The sequence below is a fragment of the Coregonus lavaretus genome (assembly GCF_964263955.1).
Source record: "Coregonus lavaretus genome assembly, contig: HAP1_SCAFFOLD_803, whole genome shotgun sequence".
NCBI lineage: Eukaryota > Metazoa > Chordata > Actinopteri > Salmoniformes > Salmonidae > Coregonus > Coregonus lavaretus.
In genome coordinates, this window is record NW_028166639.1 from 78,106 (window position 1) to 98,849 (window position 20,744).

Sequence of the window (20,744 nt, forward strand, 5' to 3'; positions counted from 1 at the left end):
AAGGCACAGTGCTGTCTATACAAGGTCCTACAGTTGGCAGTGCATGTCATAGCAAAAATCAAGCCATGAGGTCGAGGGAATTGTCCGTAGAGCTCTGAGACAGAATTGTGTTGATGCACAGATCTGTGGAAGGGTACCAAAACATTTCTGCAGCATTGAAGGTCCCCAGGAACACAGTGGCCTCCATCATTCTTAAATGGAAGAAGTTTGGAACCACTAAGACTATTCCTAGAGCTGGCCGCCCGGCCAAACTGAGCAATAGAGGAGAATGTCCTTGGTCAGGGAGGTGACCAAGAACCCAATTGTCACTCTGACAGAGCTCTAAAGTTCCTCTGTGGAGATGGGAGAACCTTCCAGAAGGACAACCATCTCTGCAACACTCCACCAATCAGTGGCCAGACGGAAGCCACTCCTCAGTAAAAGGCACATGACAGCCTGCTTGGAGTTTGCCAAAAGGCAACTACATACTTTTAGACCATGAGAAACAAGATTCTCTGGCCTGATGAAACCAAGATCGAACTCTTTAGCCTGAATGCCAAGCGTCACGTCTGGAGGAAACCTGGCACCATCCCCGCGGTGAAGCATCATACTGTGGGGATGTTTTTCAGTGGCTGGGAAAGGGACACTAGTCAGGTTTGAGGGAAAGATGAGCGGAGCAAAGTACAAAGAGATCCTTTGATGAAAACCTGCTCCAGAGCACTCAGGACCTCAGACTGGGGTAAAGGTTCACCTTCCAAAAGGAGAACGACCCTAAGCACACAGCCAAGACAACGCAGTTTCTGAAAGTTGTTGAGTGGCCCAGACAGAGCCCGGACTTGAACCCGATCGAACATCTCTGGAGAGACCTGAAAATAGCTGTGCAGCGTGGTATATCAGACCATATACCACAGGTATGACAAAACATGTATTTTTACTGTTCTAATTACGTTGGTAACCAGTTTATAATAGCAACAAGGCACCTCTGGGGTTTGTGGTATATGGCCAATATACCACGGCTAAGGGTTGTATGCAGGCTGTTCACAGCCCTTAGCCATGGTATCTATTTATGGTAAATTGGCCATATACCACACCCCCTCGGGCCTTATTGCTTCAATATTCAACTGGTCTGTTGGTCGGTCTGTCTGGCTTTCCAGTGAAGGTCTTACCAGAGGAGGGTCAGTAGTACACAGGCCCTGGTCCACTATTCTACATTCTCTGTAGTTTAACTTCTCCATGGCATAAGAAAAGCTGTCAGTCAGTATTCTGACTTGTTCCTCACTCCAATTGAACCCTTGCTAGATGAAAGCCAACTAGCAGAGAATTTCATTTGGTGACAGTCTCTTTCTGTTGCTCAATGTTCGTCTGCCTGTCTCCATGTCTTTTACCAGGTATTGTTGTTGTGAACCCAAACATCCCCTCTCCTCCTCACCTCTCTCTCTAACTTCTCCGACAGATCCCAGGTCATCTTCTTCAGGATCTCCGGTGAGATCTGCACAGCTTTCTCAGGGCCTGAGGGTTCTCATTGCATGAAGAAAAGATACTCACTCAATGTAGCTATAAACAACAAATGTAACTTTTAAAGAACAGATTAATTGGTCTTGCTGTTTTACCTGTGTGATCTCTCTGTAACTTCTCTGTGAGATCATGCTCATTCATCCACCTCAGGATCCTCAGTGTGACCTTCACAGCACTCTCAAGGCCGTATCTCTTTTCCATCTGACCCACTGTGACCTGTCTGTCAGCGTTCTCCAGCTGGCTCTCTGGGATGGGAGGACAGTCAGGCAGCTGGCCACTAGTCAGGTAGTTTTTAAATGTCTTCAGCTCGTTTGTGTTCAGCTGCTCCAGAGTGTTCAGCAGCCAAGCTGGAACAGAGAGGATAGGAGAGAGATGTCCTACATGTCAGATATAGTTCATGTATTGTTCAGCCTCGCCTCCAGGCTTCTTTTTCTTATATCAGTTTTTCCTGTATTTCCAATAAGCTTCTAGTCCCCTACAAACGTTACACTTACTCACTCTTCAGTTGATTGGCTAGAATTTAGGAAACTCAAGAAGAGATGTACAGCCATGATTAGAGAGTGAAATCTGCTTTTATCTTGCAATATCTTAGCTATGTCTACTGAGCCACTGTACTGTTGATTTTATACATAATGTGTAATGAATTATTGATTTCTGTTTAATCACAATGATATCACCTGGATACATACAATAAATAAGAGAGGGGCCTGCTGAATGTTATTATGAAGTCAGTTGAATGTTCTTTCTGGTTAGACCTACACTGAACTGTGATTGTGATTAATAGATAGATGTATATTCTTGTTATGTTACCTCTAGTGTGATCTCTCTTTAACTTTTCCATGAGATCATCTAGATTCATCCTCCTCAGGAAATCCACTGTGACCTCCAGAGCTCTCTCAGGATGAAATCTCTCCACCATATGATCCACTGTGACCTGTCTGTCAGCGTTCTCCAGCTGGCTCCTCGGATTGAAAGGATGGGAAGTAAACTGATATGGAAAGTCAAGGCCTCTACGTAGCTCACACTGAAAATCCATCAGCGCTTCTTCACTGAGCTTTCCCAGAGTGGTCAGCAGCAGAGCTGGTATATCCAACACGAAGGGTCTCTAAAATAACAAGATGACAAGATATAAATAAAAGGATAGAAATATTGGCTACTGATATAACGAACATGAACATAGCCACACACACATACAAACACACAACATGGTACAGGAATATATTCATCGCTTGTTTGGTGTGTGTCTTACAGCCTGACCCCCACCCCTCATAGTTTACCTGACAGACTAGTTCATTATCTAGACTGAATGTGTGGACTGTATCATTTCATACTGTAGAACTGACTATGACAGTGAGTACAGGTGTTTTAACATATGAGGGTAGAACTGACTATGACAGTGAGTACAGGTGTTTTAACATATGAGGGTAGAACTGACTATGACAGTGAGCACTCACTAACACACACTTCAGACTGCATGTGGCTGTGATCTATATGTGGTTTGTTCACAATGACATTTGACCTCTCAGACATGGCTACTAGTCTTACCTTCATTACCAGTGCCCTATGCCACTTCCTCCGATAATGTTTATTTTCACTCTCTTCATCACTGTCAGCGTCTGATGAGTTGCTCCACCATGTTTCTGTGGTAGATACAGGTATAGAAGAGGAAGTGAAGAGAGATAACAGTATAATTGTCGTATTACATTGTCCTGTTCATCAACAATAATTCATTTACAGTGAAGGAAAAAAGTATTTGATCCCCTGCTGATTTTGTACGTTTGCCCACTGACAAAGAAGTGATCAGTCTATAATTTTAATGGTAGGTTTATTTGAACAGTGAGAGACAGAATAACAACAACAAAAATCCAGAAAAACGCATATCAAAAATGTTATAAATTGATTTGCATTTTAATGAGGGAAATAAGTATTTGACCCCCTCTCAATCAGAAAGATTTCTGGCTCCCAGGTGTCTTTTATACAGGTAACGAGCTGAGATTAGGAGCACACTCTTAAAGGGAGTGCACCTAATCTCAGCTTGTTATCTGTATAAAAGACACCTGTCCACAGAAGCAATCAATCAATCAGATTCCAAACTCTCCACCATGGCCAAGACCAAAGAGCTCTCCAAGGATGTCAGGGACAAGATTGTAGACCTACACAAGGCTGGAATGGGCTACAAGACCATCGCCAAGCAGCTTGGTGAGAAGGTGACAACAGTTGGTGTGATTATTCGCAAATGGAAGAAACTCAAAAGAACTGTCAATCTCCCTCGGCCTGGGGCTCCATGCAAGATCTCACCTCGTGGAGTTACAATGATCATGAGAACGGTGAGGAATCAGCCCAGAACTACACGGGAGGATCTTGTCAATGATCTCAAGGCAGCTGGGACCATATTCACCAAGAAAACAATTGGTAACACACTACGCCGTGAAGGACTGAAATCCTGCAGCGCCCGCAAGGTCCCCCTGCTCAAGAAAGCACATATACATGCCCGTCTGAAGTTTGCCAATGAACATCTGAATGATTCAGAGGAGAACTGGGTGAAAGTGTTGTGGTCAGATGAGACCAAAAACGAGCTCTTTGGCATCAAATCAACTCGCCGTGTTTGGAGGAGGAGGAATGCTGCCTATGACCCCAAGAACACCATCCCCACCGTCAAACATGGAGGTGGAAACATTATGCTTTGGGGGTGTTTTTCTGCTAAGGGGACAGGACAACTTCACCGCATCAAAGGGACGATGGACGGGGCCATGTACCGTCAAATCTTGGGTGAGAACCTCCTTCCCTCAGCCAGGGCATTGAAAATGGGTCGTGGATGGGTATTCCAGCATGACAGTGACCCAAAACACACGGCCAAGGCAACAAAGGAGTGGCTCAAGAAGAAGCACATTAAGGTCCTGGAGTGGCCTAGCCATTCTCCAGACCTTAATCCCATAGAAAACCTGTGGAGGGAGCTGAAGGTTCGAGTTGCCAAACGTCAGCCTCGAAACCTTAATGACTTGGAGAAGATCTGCAAAGAGGAGTGGAACAAAATCACTCCTGAGATGTGTGCAAACCTGGTGGCCAACTACAAGAAACGTCTGACCTCTGTGATTCCCAACAAGGGTTTTGCCACCAAGTACTAAGTCATGTTTGGCAGAGGGGTCAAATACTTATTTCCCTCATTAAAATGCAAATCAATTTATAACATTTTTGACATGCATTTTTCTGGATTTTTTTGTTGTTATTCTGTCTCTCACTGTTCAAATAAACCTACCATTCAAATTATAGACTGATCATTTCTTTGTCAGTGGGCAAACGTACAAAATCAGCAGGGGATCAAATACTATTTTCCCTCACTGTAAATCATGTTGTCTTTGTTTGAAGGAACGTTTATTAAAACATTTTCTTAACACAGTTTTACGGTGTTACCTCTTCTGTGTCTGTAATCTCTTTCTAACTTCTCTGCCAGATTATCCAGATTCATCCTCCTCAGGATCCAGAGCGTGATCTCCACAGCTCCCTCAGAGTCGTATCTCTTCACCATATGATCCACTGTGTTCTGTCTGACAGCGTTCTCCAGCTGTCTCTCTGGTATGGGAGGAAAGCCAGCCAGCTGGCCACTAGTCAGGTCAGACTGAAATGTCTTCAGCTGTTCTCCAGTGAACTCCTCCAGAGTGGTCAGCAGCAGAGCTGGAAAGAGGTGGAAACAGGGGAAATAGAAGGGAAGATAGGAGGGGGGATAGAGAGACAGTTAGGGTCCTTGTCTACAATCCTACTTCTCTGATCTCTCTCTAACTTCTCTGCCAGATCATTCTGGTTCATCTTCCAGATTAGGCAGCTCAGGAAGAGACATACAGCCATGATTAGAAAGTCTAATCTGTTTGTGAAATCTTCCCTACTGTATTGGTGATTGTATATATGGAATATAATGAATGTTGGATTGCTGTTTAAACATAATGGGGCCACCTGGATACATCATGAATAAAAATGATAAAAGAGAGGCCTGCTGAATGTTATTATGAAGTCAGTTGAATGTTCTTTCTGGTTAGACCTACACTGAACTGTGATGTATAGATTGATGTACATTCTTGCTATGTTACCTCTAGTGTGATCGCGCAGTAATTTTTCTGCCAGATCATTCTGGTCCATCCACCTCAGGATCCTCAGTGTGATCTCCACAACTCTCTCAGGGGCGTATGTCTTCACCATATGATCCACTGTGACCTGTCTGTCAGCGTTCTGCAGCTGGCTCTCTGGGATGGGAGGAAAGCCAGGCAGCTGGCCACTAGTCAGGAAGCACAGAAATCTCTTCAGCTGTTTTTCACTGAGCTTTCCCAGAGTGGTCAGCAGCAGAGCTGGTATATCCAACACGAAGGGTCTCTAAAATAACAAGATGACAAGATATAAATAAAAGGATAGAAATATTGGCTACTGATATAACGAACATGAACATAGCCACACACATACAAACACACAACATGGTACAGGAATATATTCATCGCTTGTTTGGTGTGTGTGTTACAGCCTGACCCCCACCCCTCATAGTTTACCTGACAGACTAGTTCATTATCTAGACTGTATGTGTGGACTGTATCATTTCATACTGTAGAACTGACTATGACAGTGAGTACAGGTGTTTTAACATATGAGGGTAGAACTGTAGAACTGACTATGACAGTGAGTACAGGTGTTTTAACATATGAGGGTAGAAGTGATCCTAAATTTCTCTAACCGTCCTCTTACCTGTGAGCTGAGCTGTCCTGAGCTACCAGCAGAAGTTAACGACAACACCTCCTCGGACGAGCCAGGGTAGAGGAAGGGGGGACGTGGAGGGTAACCGCACAGGGGAGAGGTTGAGGCAGTACCTGAGAAAGAGGGGGAAACTGGGGAAATAGAGGGGAAGATAGGAGGGGGGATAGAGAGACAGTTAGGGTCCTTGTCTACAATCCTACTTCTCTGATCTCTCTCTAACTTCTCTGCCAGATCATTCTGGTTCATCTTCCAGATTAGGCAGCTCAGGAAGAGATATACAGCCATGATTAGAAAGTCTAATCTGTTTGTGAAATCTTCCCTACTGTATTGGTGATTGTATATATGGAATATAATGAATGTTGGATTGCTGTTTAAATATAATGGGGCCACCTGGATACATCATGAATAAAAATAATAAAAGAGAGGCCTGCTGAATGTTATTATGAAGTCAGTTGAATGTTCTTTCTGGTTAGACCTACACTGAACTGTGATGTATAGATTGATGTACATTCTTGCTATGTTACCTCTAGTGTGATCGCGCAGTAATTTTTCTGCCAGATCATTCTGGTCCATCCACCTCAGGATCCTCAGTGTGATCTCCACAACTCTCTCAGGGGCGTATGTCTTCACCATATGATCCACTGTGACCTGTCTGTCAGCGTTCTGCAGCTGACTCTCTGGGATGGGAGGAAAGCCAGGCAGCTGGACACTAGTCAGGAAGCACAGAAATCTCTTCAGCTGTTTTTCACTGAGCTTTCCCAGAGTGGTCAGCAGCAGAGCTGGTATATCCAACACGAAGGGTCTCTAAAATAACAAGATGACAAGATATAAATAAAAGGATAGAAATATTGGCTACTGATATAAAGAACATGAACATAGCCACACACATACAAACACACAACATGGTACAGGAATATATTCATCGCTTGTTTGGTGTGTGTCTTACAGCCTGACCCCCACCCCTCATAGTTTACCTGACAGACTAGTTCATTATCTAGACTGAATGTGTGGACTGTATCATTTCATACTGTAGAACTGACTATGACAGTGAGTACAGGTGTTTTACCATATGAGGGTAGAACTGTAGAACTGACTATGACAGTGAGTACAGGTGTTTTAACATATGAGGGTAGAACTGACTATGACAGTGAGTACAGGTGTTTTAACATATGAGGGTAGAACTGTAGAACTGACTATGACAGTGAGTACAGGTGTTTTAACATATGAGGGTAGAACTGACTATGACAGTGAGCACTCACTAACACACACTTCAGACTGCATGTGGCTGTGATCTATATGTGGTTTGTTCGCAATGACATTTGACCTCTCAGACATGGCTACTAGTCTTACCTTCATTACCAGTGCCCTATGCCACTTCCTCCGATAATGTTTATTTTCACTCCCTTCATCACTGACAGCGTCTGATGTTTCTGTGGTAGGTACAGAAGAGGAAGTGAAGAGAGATAATAGTATAATTGTCGTATTACATTGTCCTGTTCATCAACAATTATTCATTTAAATCATGTTGTCTTTGTTTGAAGGAACGTTTATGATACATTTTCTTAACACAGTTTTACGGTGTTACCTCTTCTGTGTCTGTAATCTCTTTCTAACTTCTCTGCCAGATTATCCAGATTCATCCTCCTCAGGATCCGGAGCGTGATCTCCACAGCTCCCTCAGAGTCGTATCTCTTCACCATCTGACCCACTGTGTTCTGTCTGACAGCGTTCTCCAGCTGTCTCTCTGGGATGGGAGGAAAGCCAGCCAGCTGGCCACTAGTCAGGTCAGACTGAAATGTCTTCAGCTGTTCTCCAGTGAACTCCTCCAGAGTGGTCAGCAGCAGAGCTGGAAAGAGGTGGAAACAGGGGAAATACAGTGAGGGAAAAAAGTATTTGATCCCCTGCTGATTTTGTACGTTTGCCCACTGACAAAGAAATGATCAGTCTATAATTTTAATGGTAGGTTTATTTGAACAGTGAGAGACAGAATAACAACAAAAAAATCCAGAAAAACGCATGTCAAAAATGTTATACATTGATTTGCATTTTAATGAGGGAAATAAGTATTTGACCCCCTCTCAATCAGAAAGATTTCTGGCTCCCAGGTGTCTTTTATACAGGTAACGAGCTGAGATTAGGAGCACACTCTTAAAGGGAGTGCTCCTAATCTCAGTTTGTTACCTGTATAAAAGACACCTGTCCACAGAAGCAATCAATCAATCAGATTCCAAACTCTCCACCATGGCCAAGACCAAAGAGCTCTCCAAGGATGTTAGGGACAAGATTGTAGACCTACACAAGGCTGGAATGGGCTACAAGACTGTTACGGATACAGGTATCCTGTGTGTGTTTTTCCTCTCCTTCTGCCCTAATCACAGGTGTCCTTTATGTTCCTGATTGGTGGTCGTTGGGGTGTCCCACCTGTCCGACATCCGGTTGTCTGCTGATTGCTGAGGTGGACCAATCAGTGGACATTCCTCTGTATTGCACCACCTGTTTCTGGTTTTTCACTCACACCTCCCATTGTTTTAAAAGCCAGTCAGTTGGGTTTGTTGAGAGACTATTTTTGTATGTGAGTATGGATACTGTGGTGTCCTGTTTTCTGTGTACTCACTCATTTGCTGGTTACTCTGTTTGGTAACTATGTTGTGTGTTTCTGGGAAAAGGGGGATTTAAGCAAGTTGCCCTTGGGCATACATTACCCGTAGGAAGAACATTGTCTAAAAACACTAGTTAGATCTGAGCGGACCACCCACTGTACTTTTGTATGGTTAGCAGTAGCTTAGCGGTTCTTGAGGCAGGCAAGATCAGTTTAGTTTTTTTTTTACATTATTGTTTCATTCCTTGGGTCCTGCTCAGCCCTTTTTCCCAAACCTTTACCGTGTGTTCAAAATAAACATTTTATGTTTGACGGTAGTTTATGGTTGTCGGTGTATTTTTTGTTCACTGTTTCCATGTCACGATTCAAATTTGCATGAATTATGTTACGGGTCTCTTTTCCATCCACCCTAGACTTTTAAAGCCACAGGGTTCGTAACAAAGACCATCGCCAAGCAGCTTGGTGAGAAGGTGACAACAGTTGGTGCGATTATTCGCAAATGGAAGAAACACAAAAGAACTGTCAATCTCCCTCGGCCTGGGGCTCCATGCAAGATCTCACCTCGTGGAGTTGCAATGATCATGAGAACGGTGAGGAATCAGCCCAGAACTACACGGGAGGATCTTGTCAATGATCTCAAGGCAGCTGGGACCATAGTCACCAAGAAAACAATTGGTAACACACTACGCCGTGAAGGACTGAAATCCTGCAGCGCCCGCAAGGTCCCCCTGCTCAAGAAAGCACATATACAGTGAGGGAAAAAAGTATTTGATCCCCTGCTGATTTTGTACGTTTGCCCACTGACAAAGACATGATCAGTCTATAATTTAATGGTAGGTTTATTTGAACAGTGAGAGACAGAATAACAACAAAAAAATCCAGAAAAATTCATGTCAAAAATGTTATAAATTGATTTACATTTTAATGAGGGAAATAAGTATTTGACCCCTCTGCCAAACATGACTTAGTACTTGGTGGCAAAACCCTTGTTGGCAATCACAGAGGTCAGACGTTTCTTGTAGTTGGCCACCAGGTTTGCACACATCTCAGGAGGGATTTTGTCCCACTCCTCTTTGCAGATCTTCTCCAAGTCATTAAGGTTTCGAGGCTGACATTTGGCAACTTGAACCTTCAACTCCCTCCACATATTTTCTATGGGATTAAGGTCTGGAGACTGGCTAGGCCACTCCAGGACCTTAATGTGCTTCTTCTTGAGCCACTCCTTTGTTGCCTTGGCCGTGTGTTTTGGGTCATTGTCATGCTGGAATACCCATCCACGACCCATTTTCAATGCCCTGGCTGAGTGAAGGAGGTTCTCACCCAAGATTTGACGGTACATGGCCCCGTCCATCGTCCCTTTAATGCGGTGAAGTTGTCCTGTCCCCTTAGCAGAAAAACACCTCCATGTTTGACGGTGGGGATGGTGTTCTTGGGGTCATAGGCAGCATTCCTCCTCCTTCAAACACGGCGAGTTGAGTTGATGGCAAAGAGCTCGATTTTGGTCTCATCTGACCACAACACTTTCACCCAGTTCTCCTCTGAATCATTCAGATGTTCATTGGCAAACTTCAGACTGGGCCTGTATATGTGCTTTCTTGAGCAGGGGGACCTTGCGGGCGCTGCAGGATTTCAGTCCTTCACAGCGTAGTGTGTTACCAATTGTTTTCTTGGTGACTATGGTCCCAGCTGCCTTGAGATCATTGACAAGATCCTCCCGTGTAGTTCTGGGCTGATTCCTCACTGTTCTCATGATCATTGCAACTCCACGAGGTAAGATCTTGCATGGAGCCCCAGGCCGAGGGAGATTGACAGTTATTTTGTGTTTCTTCCATTTGTGAATAATCGCACCAACTGTTGTCACCTTCTCACCGAGCTGCTTGGCGATGGTCTTGTAGCCCATTCCAGCCTTGTGTAGGTCTACAATCTTGTCCCTGACATCCTTGGAGAGCTCTTTGGTCTTGGCCATGGTGGAGAGTTTGGAATCTGATTGATTGATTGCTTCTGTGGACAGGTGTCTTTTATACAGGTAATAAACTGAGATTAGGAGCACTCCCTTTAAGAGTGTGCTCCTAATCTCAGCTCGTTACCTGTATAAAAGACACCTGGGAGCCAGAAATCTTTCTGATTGATAAGGGGTCAAATACTTATTTCCCTCATTAAAATGCAAATCAATTTATAACATTTTTGACATGCGTTTTTCTGGAATTTTTTGTTGTTATTCTGTCTCTCACTGTTCAAATAAACCTAACATTAAAATGATAGACTGATCATGTCTTTGTCAGTGGGCAAACGTACAAAATCAGCAGGTGATCAAATAGTTTTTTCCCTCACTGTACATGCCCGTCTGAAGTTTGCCAATGAACATCTGAATGATTCAGAGGAGAACTGGATGAAAGTGTTGTGGTCAGATGAGACCAAAATCGAGCTCTTTGGCATCAACTCAACTCGCTGTGTTTGGAGGAGGAGGAATGCTGCCTATGACCCCAAGAACACCATCCCCACCGTCAAACATGGAGGTGGAAACATTATGCTTTGGGGGTGTTTTTCTGCTAAGGGGACAGGACAACTTCACCACATCAAAGGGACGATGGACGGGGCCATGTACCATCAAATCTTGGGTGAGAACCTCCTTCCCTCAGCCAGGGCATTGAAAATGGGTTGTGGATGGGTATTCCAGCATGACAATGACCCAAATCACATGGCCAAGGCAACAAAGCCGTGGCTCAAGAAGAAGCATATTAAGGTCCTGGAGTGGCCTAGCCACAATCTGTGAAGGGAGCTGAAGGTTCAAGTTGCCAAACGTCAGCCTCGAAAACTTAATGACTTGGAGAAGATCTGCAAAGAGGAGTGGGACAAAGTCCTTCCTGAGATGTGTGCAAACCTGGTGGCCAACTACAAGAAACATCTGACCTCTGTGATTGCCAACAAGGGTTTTGCCACCAAGTACTAAGTCATGTTTTGCAGAGGGGTCAAATACTTATTTCCCTCATTAAAATGCAAATCAATTTATAACATTTTTTACATGTGTTTTTCTGGATTTTTTTGTTGTTATTTTGTCTCTCGCTGTTCAAATAAACCTATCATTAAAATTATAGACTGATCATTTCTTTGTCAGTGGGCAAACGTACAAAATCAGCAGAGGATCAAATACTTGTTTCACATCACTGTAGAGGGGAAGATAGGAGGGGGGATAGAGAGTCAGTTAGGGTCCTTGTCTACAATCCTACTTCTCTGATCTCTCTCTAACTTCTCTGCCAGATCATTCTGGTTCATCTTCCAGATTAGGCAGCTCAGGAAGAGACATACAGCCATGATTAGAAAGTCTAATCTGTTTGTGAAATCTTCCCTACTGTATTGGTGATTGTATGTATGGAATATAATGAATGTTGGATTGCTGTTTAAACATAATGGGGTCACCTGGATACATCATTAATAAAAATGATAAAAGAGAGGTCTGCTGAATGTTATTATGAAGTCAGTTGAATGTTCTTTCTGGTTAGACCTCCACTGAACTGTGATGGATAGATCGATGTACATTCTTGCTATGTTACCTCTATTGTAATCTCTCTCTAACTTCTCTGCCAGATCATTCTGGTCCATCCACCTCAGGATCCTCAGTGTGATCTCCACAGCTCTATTAGGGGCGTATGTCTTCACCATATGATCCACTGTGACCTGTTTGTCAGCGTTCTCCAGCTGGCCTTCTGGGATGAGAGGAAAGCCAAACAGCTGGCCACTTGTCAGGTAAGACTGAAATCTCCTCAGCTCATGTGGGTTCATCTCCTTCAGAGTGGTCAGCAGCAGAACTGCAACATCCAACATTCTCTAAAACAACAAAGGTGACAACAGTGAGGAAGGAATAGAAAAACTGACTACTGATATAAAATAAATAACATGAATATATTAATATTGTTAAGACGTACTAGAATATTTATACTGGTCTCTCAATATCATCATAAAATAGATTACAGTTGGAACTTTAACACACACACACACACACACTCACACACAGTATGTGGCTGTGATCTATATGTGGTTTGATCCCAATGACATTTGACCTCTCAGACATGACCACTAGTGTTACCTTCATGAACCTCAGCTTCTCCTCCAGCCTAGAGATCTCAGTCTCCAGACGACGACACTTCTCTCTAGACCGGGTCAAGCTGGACACAGGAAACAGTCACACACTGCTCTGTTCCCCTACACCACCACCACATGCTGTGGTCACTTCACTGTTCTACATTCATTTCACAGGTCATGAGGATGATGCAATAAAATATGTTATGGTAGAGTTGTTAATATTAGACTCATTTCATCTTTGTATGTCCACTCACCTTCCATAGGAGGAGGTTCTGGGGAGTGTGGCAAACTTCTCATCCTTGTTCGCCTCTGACTGCAACACATACACCCATATGTACACACACACACAGTAGATTGCAGTGTCTTCAGAGAATATTGTGATCTACTGTATGGGGTTTGCTCACATTGACTATAGACATGGCCACTAGTCTTACCTTCAGCACCTCCAGCTTCACCTTCAGACTAGAGATCTCAGTCTCCAGACGACGACACTCCCCCTCAGACATGGTCCACCTGGACACAGGAAACAGTCACACACTGCTCTGTTCCCCTACACCACCACCACATGCTGTGGTCACTTCACTGTTCTACATTCATTTCACAGGTCATGAGGATGATGCAATAGAGGTATAGAAGAGATGTTAGAGGGGCAATTCACTGCTTTTAAAGTTGATTTCTCTCCAGCACCATTCCAGTAGACTCATATATTCAATGTTACCAGTGGCTATAGCTATGTTGTTACTTGAACTCTGTGAAGCATTTATTTGGACTGCAATTTCTGAGGCTGGTAACTCTAATGAACTTATCCTCTGCAGCAGAGGTAACTCTGGGTCTTCCTTTCCAGTGGCGGTCCACATGAGAGACAGTTTCATCATAGCGCTTGATGGTTTTTGCAACTGCACTTGAAGAAACTTTCAAAGTTCTTGAAATGTTCCGTATTGACTGACCTTCATGTCTTAAAGTAATGATGGACTGTCGTTTCTCTTTGCTTATTTAAGCTGTTCTTGCCATAATATGGACTTGGTCTTTTACCAAATAGGGCTATCTTCTGTATACCACCCCTACCTTGTCACAACACAACTGATTGGCTCAAACGCATTAAGGAAAGAAATTCCACAAATTAACTTTTAAGAAGGCACACCTGTTAATTGACATGCATTCCAGGTGACTACCTCATGAAGCTGGTTGAAAGAATGCCAAGAGTGTGCAAAGCTGTCATCAAGGCAAAGGGTGGCTATTTGAATAATATCAAATATAAAATATATGTTGATTTGTTTAACACTTTTTTGGTTACTACATGATTCCATATGTGTTATTTCATAGTTGTGATGTCTTCACTATTATTCTACAATGTAGAAAATAGTCAAAATAAAGAAAAACCCTGGAATGAGTAGGTGTGTCCAAACTTTTGACTAGTACTGTATATGGGAAGCAGGCAAATGCCTTTCACTGAGCTGTATAAAGACAGACTGACAGGGGTGAGACAAATGATTTTAATTTATCTTAATGCTCTTTTGTTGTTGTTTGCAGGTGCACTATCCTTCTGACCCTATTCAGCCAGGTCCCATCTACTTTTTAACTCCTCGCAAGTGTGGCTTGTTTGGTGTCTGCTGTGAAGGACCACAACAAGTCAACTAGTTGATTGATGAAGGCATGTCATCCAGCAAAGGCAGCAGCGCAGTCAACAACTACATGCACCATTTCTTTACCAACTACGGAGTTGGGGAAACACGTGTGGACCTGAATTCTGACAACTGCAGCGGCCAAAACAAGAACAAGTTTGTGCTCTGGTATTGTGCCTGGCAGACCAGCTCCACCACAGTCTGGACCTTCACTTCCTGATCACATGATCCACCACAGTCTGGACCTTCACTTCCTGATCACATGATCCACCACAGTCTGGACCTTCACTTCCTGATCACAGGCCACACCAAGTTCACCCCTGACTGGTGCTTCGGCCTCATCAAGCAGACGCGTCAGAATGACCAGAGTAAACACTTTGTCTGAGATTGCTGGTTTTGTGAAGGACAGCACTGTGACGGGTCAACTAGTTGTACTGGAGGATGGAAGGGTGCTGGTGGAAAGCTATGAGATAAACAAAGTTAATCACAAACATGATGAACATGGAGTCAGGATTAAACATGGATACTGTCTGTTGCTAGGCAAGAACTTAATTGGCTGGCAACAACACCTGACTCCGTACTTCAGGTCTCTGCCACAGATCAAGCAGTCCCAGCACTTCATTGTTTTGTAGGAGGTTATTCTTCTTATCTAAACTAAGGAGGTGAATTGATGTAATGCAAGGTTGTAATGTCTTCTAATTTTGTTGTTGTTACTTCCTGTTTTACAGCTTCAATGCTCTGGAGCCTGGTGCTGTTGTTGTCAAGGAGCGTTCGGACTCAGCTGCTAAGCAACGCTGACATAGTTGGTCTGCCTGTACAAGCACCACCTGGACTGGACACAGCTAGACAAACGTATCTTTTTGAGAAGATCAGGGAGTTTTGTGACGAAGAGGCTATGGACATCACATGCCCTGCACCAAAGTCAAGGGCAGGACAGAAACAGACTCTCCGAATATAGATTCCCTTGTTCATGTGTGGTTCTGACGGACCAGTTCATCACACACGCCATACGTTGCTGCTACTATTAATACGATACCATATCCACTCTGAGGGGTGGCCCTGGCTGTACCAGGTAGATAATAGATAATATACTCTATGTCCACTCATATCCACTCTGAGGGGTGGCCCTGGCTGTACCAGGTAGATAATAGATAATATACTCTATGTCCACTCATATCCACTCTGAGGGGTGGTCCTGGCTGTACCAGGTAGATAATAGATAATATACTCTATGTCCACTCATATCCACTCTGAGGGGTGGCCCTGGCTGTACCAGGTAGATAATAGATAATATACTCTATGTTCACTCATATCGACTCTGAGGGGTGGCCCTGGCTGTACCAGGTAGATAATAGATAATATACTCTATGTTCACTCATATCCACTCTGAGGGGTGGCCCTGGCTATACCAGGTAGATAATAGATAATATACTCTATGTTCACTCATATCCACTCTGAGGGGTGGCCCTGGCTGTACCAGGTAGATAATATACTCTATGTTCACTCATATCCACTCTGAGGGGTGGCCCTGGCTGTACCAGGTAGATAATATATAATATACTCTATGTTCACTCATATCCACTCTGAGGGGTGGCCCTGGCTGTACCAGGTAGATAATATATAATATACTCTATGTTCACTCATATCCACTCTGAGGGGTGGCCCTGGCTGTACCAGGTAGATAATAGATAATATACTCTATGTTCACTCATATCCACTCTGAGGGGTGGCCCTGGCTGTACCAGGTAGATAATAGATAATATACTCTATGTCCACTCATATCCACTCTGAGGGGTGGCCCTGGCTGTACCAGGTAGATAATAGATAATATACTCTATGTTCACTCATATCCACTCTGAGGGGTGGCCCTGGCTGTACCAGGTAGATAATAGATAATATACTCTATGTCCACTCATATCCACTCTGAGGGGTGGCCCTGGCTGTACCAGGTAGATAATATATAATATACTCTATGTTCACTCATATCCACTCTGAGGGGTGGCCCTGGCTGTACCAGGTAGATAATATATAATATACTCTATGTTCACTCATATCCACTCTGAGGGGTGGCCCTGGCTGTACCAGGTAGATAATATATAATATACTCTATGTTCACTCATATCCACTCTGAGGGGTGGCCCTGGCTGTACCAGGTAGATAATAGATAATATACTCTATGTCCACTCATATCCACTCTGAGGGGTGGCCCTGGCTGTACCAGGTAGATAATAGATAATATACTCTATGTCCACTCATATCCACTCTGAGGGGTGGCCCTGGCTGTACCAGGTAGATAATATACTCTATGTCCACTCATATCCACTCTGAGGGGTGGCCCTGGCTGTACCAGGTAGATAATAGATAATATACTCTATGTCCACTCATATCCACTCTGAGGGGTGGCCCTGGCTGTACCAGGTAGATAATATATAATATACTCTATGTTCACTCATATCCACTCTGAGGGGTGGCCCTGGCTGTACCAGGTAGATAATATATAATATACTCTATGTTCACTCATATCCACTCTGAGGGGTGGCCCTGGCTGTACCAGGTAGATAATATATAATATACTCTATGTCCACTCATATCCACTCTGAGGGGTGGCCCTGGCTGTACCAGGTAGATAATAGATAATATACTCTATGTCCACTCATATCGACTCTGAGGGGTGGCCCTGGCTGTACCAGGTAGATAATAGATAATATACTCTATGTTCACTCATATCCACTCTGAGGGGTGGCCCTGGCTGTACCAGGTAGATAATAGATAATATACTCTATGTTCACTCATATCCACTCTGAGGGGTGGCCCTGGCTGTACCAGGTAGATAATAGATAATATACTCTATGTCCACTCATATCCACTCTGAGGGGTGGCCCTGGCTGTACCAGGTAGATAATAGATAATATACTCTATGTTCACTCATATCCACTCTGAGGGGTGGCCCTGGCTGTACCAGGTAGATAATAGATAATATACTCTATGTCCACTCATATCCACTCTGAGGGGTGGCCCTGGCTGTACCAGGTAGATAATAGATAATATACTCTATGTCCACTCATATCCACTCTGAGGGGTGGCCCTGGCTGTACCAGGTAGATAATAGATAATATACTCTATGTCCACTCATATCCACTCTGAGGGGTGGCCCTGGCTGTACCAGGTAGATAATATATAATATACTCTATGTCCACTCATATCCACTCTGAGGGGTGGCCCTGGCTGTACCAGGTAGATAATATATAATATACTCTATGTCCACTCATATCCACTCTGAGGGGTGGCCCTGGCTGTACCAGGTAGATAATATATAATATACTCTATGTCCACTCATATCCACTCTGAGGGGTGGCCCTGGCTGTACCAGGTAGATAATATATAATATACTCTATGTCCACTCATATCCACTCTGAGGGGTGGCCCTGGCTGTACCAGGTAGATAATAGATAATATACTCTATGTCCACTCATATCGACTCTGAGGGGTGGCCCTGGCTGTACCAGGTAGATAATAGATAATATACTCTATGTTCACTCATATCCACTCTGAGGGGTGGCCCTGGCTGTACCAGGTAGATAATAGATAATATACTCTATGTTCACTCATATCCACTCTGAGGGGTGGCCCTGGCTGTACCAGGTAGATAATAGATAATATACTCTATGTCCACTCATATCCACTCTGAGGGGTGGCCCTGGCTGTACCAGGTAGATAATAGATAATATACTCTATGTTCACTCATATCCACTCTGAGGGGTGGCCCTGGCTGTACCAGGTAGATAATAGATAATATACTCTATGTCCACTCATATCCACTCTGAGGGGTGGCCCTGGCTGTACCAGGTAGATAATAGATAATATACTCTATGTCCACTCATATCCACTCTGAGGGGTGGCCCTGGCTGTACCAGGTAGATAATAGATAATATACTCTATGTCCACTCATATCCACTCTGAGGGGTGGCCCTGGCTGTACCAGGTAGATAATATATAATATACTCTATGTCCACTCATATCCACTCTGAGGGGTGGCCCTGGCTGTACCAGGTAGATAATATATAATATACTCTATGTCCACTCATATCCACTCTGAGGGGTGGCCCTGGCTGTACCAGGTAGATAATATATAATATACTCTATGTCCACTCATATCCACTCTGAGGGGTGGCCCTGGCTGTACCAGGTAGATAATATATAATATACTCTATGTCCACTCATATCCACTCTGAGGGGTGGCCCTGGCTGTACCAGGTAGATAATAGATAATATACTCTATGTCCACTCATATCCACTCTGAGGGGTGGCCCTGGCTATACCAGGTAGATAATAGATAATATACTCTATGTTCACTCATATCCACTCTGAGGGGTGGCCCTGGCTGTACCAGGTAGATAATAGATAATATACTCTATGTTCACTCATATCCACTCTGAGGGGTGGCCCTGGCTGTACCAGGTAGATAATAGATAATATACTCTATGTCCACTCATATCCACTCTGAGGGGTGGCCCTGGCTGTACCAGGTAGATAATAGATAATATACTCTATGTTCACTCATATCCACTCTGAGGGGTGGCCCTGGCTGTACCAGGTAGATAATAGATAATATACTCTATGTTCACTCATATCCACTCTGAGGGGTGGCCCTGGCTGTACCAGGTAGATAATAGATAATATACTCTATGTTCACTCATATCCACTCTGAGGGGTGGCCCTGACTGTACCAGGTAGATAATATACTCTATGTTCACTCATATCCACTCTGAGGGGTGGCCCTGGCTGTACCAGGTAGATAATAGATAATATACTCTATGTCCACTCATATCCACTCTGAGGGGTGGCCCTGGCTGTACCAGGTAGATAATAGATAATATACTCTATGTCCACTCATATCCACTCTGAGGGGTGGCCCTGGCTGTACCAGGTAGATAATATACTCTATGTTCACTCACATTCCAGAAGAGGTCCTGAGGAGTTTGCTGGATGGCTCTTCACTCTCCTCCCCTGCTGGCTTCCTTTCCTTCTCAGAGGCAGATACCTCCTACACACACACACACACACACACACACACACACACACACAAAGTTTACCAAGTACAATGTAGAACATAAACTAGTTCAGCCTTCTTCACCCCCCTTTTTCATAGGATATTACTGCGTTATGAATTCATAGCTAGATAATAACCTAGACATTTTAATGTAGGCCTATGAACTATTACATCACGTTGTTGCGTTTCATCGTGCAAGTTTCTTTTCCGGCACATCCGAGTTGCAGGAAGTTAAATATGAAACGGATACAATGTAGCCTACTTTACTATCAACAAACTTTACCAGAGACTTTACCACTAATATATCCACGAAATAACAGCATACTCTGTTTTTTTTCAAACTATTTTCTTACCTTGGATGGGTCCATTTTTAGACACTACAGGTGCAGACAGCCGACTGGAAAGTAATGAAGCCTGATAGTAGAGCGCTCCAGTTTCCTGGTTTTCAGCAGCCCATCCCATCCCATGGAGAATCCTCCCTATTGGTCTCTAGTAGTGCGTCGCCCTCTAGTGGACAAACTGACACCAAACCAAAATAGGTGTGAGAGAGAAGACATTCTTATCCAGCAATAAAGTCGATACAACATCTCTGATATTATCTTGTTCTTTATGTTTCCAGTTGAATCACAGGTTGTATTTGTAATTAAACAATGTTCTGATTCCTTTAGTGGCTTTGTGGGATTGATTTAACATATGAAGAATACATCAAAAATATATGTTATTCATCGTAGGAGTAGGGTTGCAAAATTCCCGGGAACGTTCAATAAATTGCCTGGTTTTCCAGGTGATTCCGGATTTCCTGCGTATTCTCTCCTGATTCCGGGAATCCTCCAACAGGGATTTCGGGAAAACCAGGGAAACCTATGTAGGACACTTATCCTTGTCTTTAGGGCATCCAGGTGGTTCAGCAGGAAATTACACTTTAATGTGTGATGATTGGGAAGAGGTGGAGGTGGAGGAAGAAGTGGAGCCATGGGCATGTGGTGCTGTGAGGGAGAAATGAGAGAGAGAGAGAGAGAGAGAGAGAGAGAGAGAGAGAGAGAGAGAGAGAGAGAGAGAGAGAGAGAGAGAGAGAGAGAGAGAGAGAGAGAGAGAGAGAGAGAGTCAGCCTAAAACATGTAATACATGTTAGATGGAAATGAATACAGTAGAGTATATTCAAGAT

The 20,744-nt window shown here is 43.7% G+C and overlaps 1 protein-coding gene across 2 annotated transcripts in view; it reads right to left on the minus strand.

The window, feature by feature from the left end:
- LOC311114480 (uncharacterized protein) overlaps positions 1 to 20,019 on the minus strand; it is a 37,140-nt gene extending 17,121 nt beyond the window's left edge. Inside the window, exons 1-16 of one of the 2 annotated variants that reach the window (XM_084189723.1) lie at positions 19,933 to 20,019; positions 19,485 to 19,573; positions 13,342 to 13,420; positions 13,162 to 13,220; positions 12,912 to 12,990; positions 12,379 to 12,652; positions 7,814 to 8,074; positions 7,579 to 7,658; positions 6,753 to 7,032; positions 6,220 to 6,359; positions 5,577 to 5,856; positions 4,906 to 5,166; positions 3,040 to 3,134; positions 2,305 to 2,599; positions 1,590 to 1,841; positions 1,409 to 1,497 (exon numbers count right to left, since the gene is read on the minus strand). In XM_084189723.1, the coding sequence (XP_084045849.1) occupies positions 1,409 to 1,497; positions 1,590 to 1,841; positions 2,305 to 2,599; positions 3,040 to 3,134; positions 4,906 to 5,166; positions 5,577 to 5,856; positions 6,220 to 6,359; positions 6,753 to 7,032; positions 7,579 to 7,658; positions 7,814 to 8,074; positions 12,379 to 12,652; positions 12,912 to 12,990; positions 13,162 to 13,220; positions 13,342 to 13,420; positions 19,485 to 19,573; positions 19,933 to 19,947 (2,628 nt within the window). In that variant the 5' untranslated portion in view covers positions 19,948 to 20,019. The remainder of the gene's footprint in view (positions 1 to 1,408; positions 1,498 to 1,589; positions 1,842 to 2,304; positions 2,600 to 3,039; positions 3,135 to 4,905; positions 5,167 to 5,576; positions 5,857 to 6,219; positions 6,360 to 6,752; positions 7,033 to 7,578; positions 7,659 to 7,813; positions 8,075 to 12,378; positions 12,653 to 12,911; positions 12,991 to 13,161; positions 13,221 to 13,341; positions 13,421 to 19,484; positions 19,574 to 19,932) is intronic. The other variant, XM_084189724.1, reaches the window with a different exon arrangement.
- Between the last annotated feature and the right edge of the window lie 725 nt (positions 20,020 to 20,744).